The 9,228-nt window shown below is 36.1% G+C and overlaps 2 protein-coding genes across 2 annotated transcripts in view; both read right to left on the reverse strand.

Moving 5' to 3' along the window:
• The window catches only part of LOC107714931 (interleukin-17 receptor D-like), an 8,347-nt gene extending 7,057 nt beyond the window's left edge, over nucleotides 1–1,290 (reverse strand). Inside the window, exon 1 of the mRNA XM_016520930.1 lies at nucleotides 827–1,290. Coding sequence (XP_016376416.1) covers nucleotides 827–943 — 117 coding nt within the window. The 5' untranslated portion in view covers nucleotides 944–1,290. The remainder of the gene's footprint in view (nucleotides 1–826) is intronic.
• A 264-nt stretch (nucleotides 1,291–1,554) lies between these two features.
• Nucleotides 1,555–9,228, reverse strand: part of LOC107715033 (protein FAM50A) — a 10,795-nt gene continuing 3,121 nt past the window's right edge. The window contains exons 2-13 of the mRNA XM_016521072.1: nucleotides 7,853–7,937; nucleotides 7,368–7,467; nucleotides 5,813–5,937; nucleotides 5,389–5,465; nucleotides 4,391–4,457; nucleotides 4,127–4,188; nucleotides 3,899–3,975; nucleotides 3,308–3,362; nucleotides 2,898–2,946; nucleotides 2,645–2,715; nucleotides 2,191–2,301; nucleotides 1,555–1,857 (exon numbers count right to left, since the gene is read on the reverse strand). Coding sequence (XP_016376558.1) covers nucleotides 1,849–1,857; nucleotides 2,191–2,301; nucleotides 2,645–2,715; nucleotides 2,898–2,946; nucleotides 3,308–3,362; nucleotides 3,899–3,975; nucleotides 4,127–4,188; nucleotides 4,391–4,457; nucleotides 5,389–5,465; nucleotides 5,813–5,937; nucleotides 7,368–7,467; nucleotides 7,853–7,937 — 888 coding nt within the window. The 3' untranslated portion in view covers nucleotides 1,555–1,848. The remainder of the gene's footprint in view (nucleotides 1,858–2,190; nucleotides 2,302–2,644; nucleotides 2,716–2,897; nucleotides 2,947–3,307; nucleotides 3,363–3,898; nucleotides 3,976–4,126; nucleotides 4,189–4,390; nucleotides 4,458–5,388; nucleotides 5,466–5,812; nucleotides 5,938–7,367; nucleotides 7,468–7,852; nucleotides 7,938–9,228) is intronic.

Consider the following 9,228-nt stretch of genomic DNA (forward strand, 5'->3'; position numbering starts at 1 on the left):
TGTCATCACACTTAAAAGATTCAGATCAAACTAATTTTAATATTACACAAAGATAATGTGAGTAAATACAAAATGCAGTTTTTAAATAATGATGTAATTTATTAACGGAAAAAAGCTGCCCAAACCTGCCTGGCCCTGCTGTCAAACGATTAATCATGATTAATCGCATACAAAATAAGTTTTTGTTTGCATAAGTGTGTTCTGTGTATATTTATTATGTATACATAAATACACACACATACAATATATACGTAAAAAAGAAACAAAATACTTATTCTGACCTGCACTTATAAAAATATATAAACAAAAACGTGTACATACTAAATTTTATTATATTTTCAAAGACTAAAAACTGTAAAACCTGGAGGTTCGTAAAGTACAGTGGCAAAGATTGATAAAGATTTATAATTATATTTACAATTACAATTAATTAGTTTTTAGGGCCACACTGTGATCCTTATATATCCATCTAATCATTCTGGTTCTAAATATGCTTGACAAGATTTTTTTTTTTTTGTATATAAACTATAGTTACATTGAATAGCATTTTTATAGTTGTCTTCTGTAAAACATGGTAAAACATTTAATAGTCCTTTTTTTTTTTAAGTATGAAAAAAAGGTGTATTAAACTTTCTTTTTGATTCCAACAACAACAACAAAAAAACATCTAGTGTGTGCACTATAATATTTACATAGTATTGTTTTGGATTTTCGTAATATTGCCTTGTGAATCTAACATTAATGCTTTGCAGAACTGATAAAAACAGCACCACTTATTCCTTACATGTTGATACAGTAAGCTGGAAGTCAAAATATGAAGTCTTACCCGGCGGATGCATTCAAGCGTGCAGTTCTGAGGTCTGTAAGACATTTGTTCACCATGGGCACCAAGGAACAAACTGACCAGCAGGAGCAGATCCAGGGTCAGTGTGGGTGGCCACATCCCGCTCCCTTCACCTGTCTGAAGAACCCTGAAAACTGTCTTCGATCCCCAGCGCAGCTGTGTCCTCGAAGCAGATAAGCTGTCTCAGGTCTCGTGAAGAACTAAAGATCAGTTGAATGAAAGCGGAAGGGGTGGAACGGTGGGGGAGGAGGTAGGCAAAGGGTTGGGAGTGAAAACAACAGCAGCTGAGGGAGTGGTGGCCTGGGGGAAAATAGTACAGCTGCAGAGGCTGTCAAAATCCATCAACTGTGCCACCAGGTATGCTTAACCTGATTTACTGTTTTAATACTGCTTTTTTGGCTCTAAACTCAACAGTGCAAATGGAATAATGACCATAATAACTCCACATTTTCCGGCAGCCAATGGCCAAAAACAACATTCTGCATCTGTATAAATAAGATTGGCATTCCCCGAACTGCGATTCCACAAAACACACCATGAGAGATTGATAGTCTATTGTTAGATGTGGCTGTGCAACCTCACGTTTGATTTACAAGCGTTGGTTTTATTCCAGGAAACTACAAATTTTTCAATACGTGAACAACAACAATCTTCAAAAAGCGATGGTAGTCGCGATGGAGCAGTTATGAAATGATTCAACAGGAAACCTCGCAAAGGTACATATATGAGGAATTTATTTTTGAATAGGATTCAAGAAATGACTGAAACACTCATGACGCTATTTACAATCAAGAAGGAGAACATGTCAGGTTAGTTCTGACGATGAGCGCTTGACAGAATGTTCACAATCGGCCTTATCTTCATACAATAAAACTGTGGGTCCAAACAGATATAGATACTCAAAAATGCTACGCAAGATGAAGCATTTTGCTGCCAGGTGTCCATAAAACCAACAACACAGCAAGATGGTTCAGGAACTCTGCAAATCTTGTAGATTTGACATCTCACCGAATCTGAAAAGCAATGCAAAATTGGATGTAAACACGCTATGAATCCAACCACAGCATTTTTTTAACCCCAGAAGACCCATAACATCGCCATGATTTATTTGTACTCTGCCGACATCTTTTTATCATCAATCAAAATCCTTTTTAGCTAGTCCTGGAACACATCAGCGTTTGGTTTTGGTTAGGACCATGTCAGACCATGTCACGATCATGCACGTCAAGTTCACAAAGCTTCTTTCATATGGTTCTGCTACTGAACAAAAAGCTGCAGGAAACTTGTATTCATTCCAGACATGTATTATGGCGATTTCAACCATGACCGGCCTTGCAGATACTCACAGTGTATTTGTCCCATTTTTTTTCAGGATCGTAAGGCTCCCAGCGGCTGGCAGGGAAGATGTGTTTGTTTTTTTCATACCAGCTCCTCAGCACCACTTTTCCCGCATGAGACTAGACAAACGAAGAAACACAAAGAGCTTTGGAAAAATAAGCCAAGAAACATTGTGTCTGAGTTCTCAGGCTGAAACTTCAGTCAGTGAGCTGAGGAAAAAAAAAACATGTCGCTGATTGTCCAAGGTTTGTGGCATCAAATCTTTGAAAGACTTGAAAGAGCTGTTCAACATATCCTGGAGCACAAATGCTGGTTTTCTACAAGAATTCGATCCAATTTCACATTCACCTGCCCTAAAAACATCACATAAAAACAAACAAGTAGGTCTCTTCCTGTCAATTTGGGTGGTTCTTGTCCAAAACGTGGATCAGACTTTATGCTGATAGTCAAAAATCACCTTACCTCGTCCTTCTCAACTGTAGCATCGTTCACCAGTCGAATATCATCATGCACATCAAAACTGAAAAGGGGCCCTGAGGAGAACCAGGAAAGCCTCATTTCAGTGCCATAAACAGAGATACAACACAAAAAGTAGCAGGCTTATGTTAAATTTAATAACCGTTATCCTAAAAACATCAGAGCAGAGTCATGTGTGAAAACAAAAGCCACATGGGAGCCTGTCAAACTAAATGTGGAGGATAAAGTAGAAACTTACCACTTTTGCCTCTTGCTTTAGTCACAATGAAATCATAGAACCTGTGATGCTGGAAGAAAAGCAGGTTTTTAGTCAATGAGAGATGTTTTCTAAAAGGACAAATGAACTATAATCTTTGATTTACTACCGCTTGTCTTTGTGATCAGTTAAACACTTAATAAAATGCCCTTAAACCGTTGTAAAGCAGGTTGCGTCGGAAAAAAAATGTGTAGTTGTGCTTGTCACAAATTCTGACATTCTGACAATGTGATGCACAAGCGCTGCGCATGGTAAACAATGACGTATCTTCCAATGATTTAGGAGTGACTCAACTGGTCTTACATAAGAGAAGATTTAGAAGAATAAACATAGAAGCACTTGAAGATTTGATCCTTTAAAAGCATTAGTTTTGTTGTGGAAACTTTACTCACATGTGGGATTATCAAATCCTCTTTAATGTACATTAGATGCTCCACTCCTGCTGACCTGAAGGACACAAAACAGACTCTGATATTACCTCATAGTTCAAAATTAAAAGCACTAAAACATGTATGTATAACATAAGAAGCCTTCATTGCTCAAAGAGTGTCTGGATTTTGTCTATAGAGTTTTCATTCAACACCAGTTACGTGACACGAACAGCACACTTGAAAATTAAATATGACATGCTTTCAGCATGCATTTGAAATTCAAGGAATTTCACACATTCAATATTTACTCACTGTAAGTTACACTGCATTTTAACTGGAGCATGTCCCTCTTTAATGGATTTACACAAAGGCGATTAACACCTCCATCAATTTAAAATAAATAATATTCTGATTAGACAGAATTTGTCTTTTTGTCTGCCAATTATACGCAACATTTTATCAACACAGAATCAAAGCCTACACTATTCTAAAGTGTTTTTAAGCGATTTTAGGAAAGATTTGAGGAAACTCTAAAACGGACTAGCTGGACTAACTCTTGTGTATTAAAACTAATAAAGTGTTTTAATAGCAGGTGGAAATGAATGTGTTTACCTCAGCTCACTGAAGTCTTTTCTTAAAACTTCCAGGGCTCTTTGGAGAAACTGTTGAATTGTGCTGCCTTTCTTCATCTACACAAACACACACAAAATGTATATTAAATGTTAACATTTTAAATTAAACAGAACATGTTTGTCCAATTTGCACACGCAACATAGTAACAACAATGTAACTCATTTTGGGTGTGGCTTGTAGTAAGAACATTTGATAACCTGCATTTACCTTGACAGTTTTTCGATGCCCTGAGCCATCCCAGTAGCTGAAAGTGATTTCAATTTCTTCACCTAAAAAGAGCCGAAGAACAGGTTTGTAGGATGCTTCTTTTGGTTGATGGTTGCATGAGGATTTATGAGCTACTTCATAACTAGACAAGTCAAAATTTAATTAGGAATGAGTCTATAGATTCAGTTGTACCCTTGGCCAGGTTCACTGATATCAAACAAAAGATAATATCCATAACAGCACTTTGTGATCTGCATATCTTACTTTTGATCTTTTCTTGTTTTCTTTCCCACTCCTGCCTGAGTTCCTCTCTTAAACGATTTTCTTCTTCCTGAAACACACATTTTACGCAGTTACACAAACACAAAACATCTTATTCACAGGTTTTTGGTAAGTTTTCCCAAACTCAACTGTATTTTTCAAATGCTTATAACTACCAAATACAACTTTTGCCAATTTTTAGGAGTTCACGAATGTATAGTCATGGACTGCAAGCATCAAAACTTGTGGGGGATTTAAAACTAAAAACTCTTAAAATGTCTTTAACGAAAAAAAAAACTTAATTGACAGCATGATGTGATTACAAAATAAATTCATTCAAGATTTTTATTTTTGAGGCAGTTGATACACACACATACATAGTGTGATCATAACTGTCAAGATCATCAAATCACTTTTTTTTTCTTTATATCCAATGTATGTTTAACTTTTGAAAACAATCCAAAGCTGTGGGTATAAGCTCTTTATTAGACTCATTGACACATATACGACATGCATAGGTCTTATACCCACAGTACAAATGCAAACAAAAGCTTCGTGACAAATTACAGGTAATCTGTCAGACCTAAGGATCTTGCTATTCACCACACCTCAGTGGAAACTGCCTGGAAATGAGCCAAAGAATGCAAACAAACAATCACACCAGCAAAACTACAATTCTTGTGGCGGTTAACATTGGTACACGGCTTTGTGATAAAGCTCAGAATGATGTCTCAATGTGTGCTGACACCTGAGCAACGTCTCTGCAAAAACGGCATACTTTTATTTGATGTATAGCCCAGAGGAGGCTCGTGTTAAACCAACAGTCTTGTATAACAGCATTCAGATCCTTAAAAAGAGGTCTTTAGGACAATCACTCCACACTCTTTGACACGGAAAGCAAATGCAATTATTTTAGAGTGTTTTTTTGCTTCTCTAATCTATTTGTTGAATATAAACTAGGTATACATGTGTTAACAGAGTCTCAAGAGCAGGATATTTACCTCTCTGTCCCTGTCTGGCAGGAAACTGGTGTCCACATCTGGGTTCTTCCCTAGTTTTTTCTTCTTTGCAGGTATGCCTGTTATAAAAAATATAAATATATAATAAAAAAAGACTTAAAATTACTTCATATGTGTTGATTCTGCCATGGAATAACTAATAAAAGCACTTTTACATATTGGCTGCACAACTTTAAAATACTGGTTAGGAATTAAGAATCTAAGAGTCATAGTGCTGAATATGCAGGCCTTTTCGCAATTTTTGTGTTGGTTTTAGGGTAAACTAAGCAGGATGCATTTAAACATGGTATGGGACCATGGACGTCTGCACTTATTGAAATCTTACTGAAACATTTATTAGAAATTTTAACAGTTTTGCAGACAGCTGTTCCACTTCCATGGAAAACTGCAAAGTAAAATGTCATACAAATCTCCTCCTCAGTTTCCTCTTCCTCCTCTTCTTCCGCTCCTTCATCTGGATTGAAGGATAAACTGGCAATCTTCCTTTTCTGCTCTTCCTTTCTTTTCTTCTCCTTCTGTTTCTCAAGCTTCCTACAAGAACAGACCAAATAAGAAGCTTTAAGACCAAACTTTATACAGATTTTAAAGGAAAAAGTAGGGATGCACCGATACCGATACTGGTCTCCTGTACTCGTACTCGTTAAAATGCCCCGATACCAAACGCCGATACCACACAGCATGTGATAAGCGCCATATTCAAACAAAGAAACACCACAAACAGAACAACAGACAGCAGAAAGGAGTTAAGGATGTCTACTACGAAGTATATGTATGCAATGAATATAATGTTAAACATTCAGTATTAACGCCTGTATAGCTGGTGTGCGCGAGCTAATAAACAAAGCACGCTGAGTGGATTGAGCAGATGCACGAGCTTGTCGAGTGAATATATCTTTCTCACAGACATCACTGGAAAGTTTGTAGTTCGGTCGGATATGCCAAAAACAAGTAAATCTATTTGATAAATGAAGTTAACCAACTAACATTATACATACTCTTTTGGTTTCTGTACCCAATATTTAAAAAATGTACAAATGCAATACAAATATCGGTATCGGTACTCGGTATTGGCAAGTACCAAAAATAAAAGTATCGGTATCGGGCGAGTACTGGAAAAAGTGGTATCGGTGCATCCCTAGGAAAAAGAAACAAAAAAGCAGGATGCAGGCAAGATTTCATGCAAGAATATTCAACAACCTAGTCTTAATCTTAAAAGGCAGTTAAATTACTTAATCTGACCTGACATAATATTTATCTGGGCAGGGCTGAGGCTGAGAATTAAATACATTAAAAAAATAAAAATTAATACAGCTTATAAAGACCAGCAGAAGATTGGGTCTGCCAAATTTCAAGCATAATTACTGTACTAGGCGGGTTGCAGCTAAAACAAACTGAGACATGGCTAAAGGAAAACACAGACAAGCTGGCTGAACATAGAGAAATCTGTCAACAGCCCCTGACTTCACTACATTTTGTAGATTCCCACAGTGACAAAATTGCAATAGGTAATTGGATGAGAGCTACTTCAAAAATATGGAATAAGGTACAGTCACCATTAGGGCTGCACGATAAATCGAAATGGAATCGAGATTGCGATTCGACAGAAGCTGCGATTGTGATGCGTATCTTTCAGTGAAGCACGGTTCTGTGATCAGCAGTAAATCTCCATCCAAAGGCCAGAGGGCGCTCTCGCGCTGAAACTCCAAATACGCCTCGCAGAAGAAACCCTTACTAACAAAATGCGCATGACAATCGCATTCGATTAATCGTGCAGCCCTAGTCACCATTGAAATTCGTACTTCTGCTATATCCAGTAGAAATACAAAAAATAAAATTTTACTTGCAAAATTTGCCACAGGTTTTAAAAAGTGCTAAAACTATGGGTTTAACTTTATATAGCAATTAATTAGCAAAGACCATTTTAGCAAAAAGCAAAGTTCAAATGAATGAAAACAGCTTACAGCTGTAGCTCTTTTGACTGCTCCTTCTTGGCAAGCTGTTTCTCTCGTTCTTTGACCAGAGCTTCCTGCTTCGCTTTCATGTCATTCAGTGTCACCAGACCTGCAGAGAACAACAACATCCTTCACTCATACCGTGATTTAATATAGGGTTCATTTGGCTATTTTTCCCCAGTCATCATCTCAAAGACAAAAAGAGCCCCAATTTACAAGAATTCCCCCTACAATTTAAGCTTATTGGCTTAAATTAAATAAATCCACAGGAGGATGTGCGTTATGACTAGGGTTGCCAAATTCAGATGGGACATTTAATACAATTAAAGCATGTTGCAGTGTTATGACAATCTAACGATAATCAAATGACAGCTCTAGTCATAACAAGAATGTCTAACATTTTCTGATCAACTACAAGCAGCCTCACTGAGATAGATAAACCCGCTACAGAAGCAGATCCGTAGTAAGTCATTGCATTTCTAATATTCACTTACCAACAGTGCTGGACTTGAGCTCTTGCTCCACAGCATCATAATGAGCTGAGAACTTTTTATCAATGTTGGACTTCACCATATTGTCCTGGAAAGGAAAAGGTTAAGGTCCGTTAATGGGGATGTTGTTATACATAAAGTATAAGCTAGAGTGACTTGGGCTGCATATGAAGATTGTTGTAATGATACTTTATAAAAGCACTCAAATCATCAGAAATCATTACATAAAGCTTACAGATCAGCAGTTGACATACAGTAGACCCAAAACAGTATATAACTTTTTTTATTATTTAAAAGTTGCTTCAAATGGACATTTGAAATGTGTCTTAAGAGTAAAAACTGTATGATTGAATGAATTATTATTTAAATATTTTGGTATATCATTTATTGCTATCATAAATTACTGTGTATACTACTCGGGGCCGCCATATATATATATATATATATATATATATATATATAATATATTTGTGAACACATATGACTACAATTTTACAAGCACATGATTTTACTATAGTCTTTATTTATTTATTGGAGAAATTTGTGCATATTTATACTCAAGTGTTGACGTATCTTCTACATGCACTTTTTAAAAATGTTATTTTAAAGAAGAATCCATAGTTATATTTGCCATGGTAATGAGGAGCCAGTCATGTTTTAACATATATTACCTTAATTCTTATACTACACTAATGAAGTCATCATAACGTGGCATCATATCATAAAATTGACTTCATGCTGTCTAGAATGGGCAAGAGAAATAATCGTGTTATGGGTTAAACCATTTATATACTAAGCTTTACATGGCATTACACTTTTGAGGGAAACTTGCAGCTATTTGTAGCAGGAATGTGGTCAGAACGGGTTGAATAGCCAGTGTGTTTATATGTTGTGGTTGTGTTTGTTATTCTGGCTCACTTGCCTCTGCTATCTTCTGAGCATCATAATGAGCTGAGAACTTTTTATCAATGTTGGACTTCACCATATTGTCCTGGAAAGGAAAAGGTTAAGGTCCGTTAATGGGGATGTTGTTATACATAAAGTATAAGCTAGAGTGACTTGGGCTGCATATGAAGATTGTTGTAATGATACTTTATAAAAGCACTCAAATCATCAGAAATCATTACATAAAGCTTACAGATCAGCAGTTGACATACAGTAGACCCAAAACAGTATATAACTTTTTTTATTATTTAAAAGTTGCTTCAAATGGACATTTGAAATGTGTCTTAAGAGTAAAAACTGTATGATTGAATGAATTATTATTTAAATATTTTGGTATATCATTTATTGCTATCATAAATTACTGTGTATACTACTCGGGGCCGCCATATATATATATATATATATATATATATATATATAATATATTTGTGAAC

The sequence above is a fragment of the Sinocyclocheilus rhinocerous genome, unplaced genomic scaffold (assembly GCF_001515625.1).
Source record: "Sinocyclocheilus rhinocerous isolate Xijiao unplaced genomic scaffold, SAMN03320098_v1.1 scaffold28, whole genome shotgun sequence".
Classification (NCBI taxonomy): Eukaryota; Metazoa; Chordata; class Actinopteri; order Cypriniformes; family Cyprinidae; genus Sinocyclocheilus; species Sinocyclocheilus rhinocerous.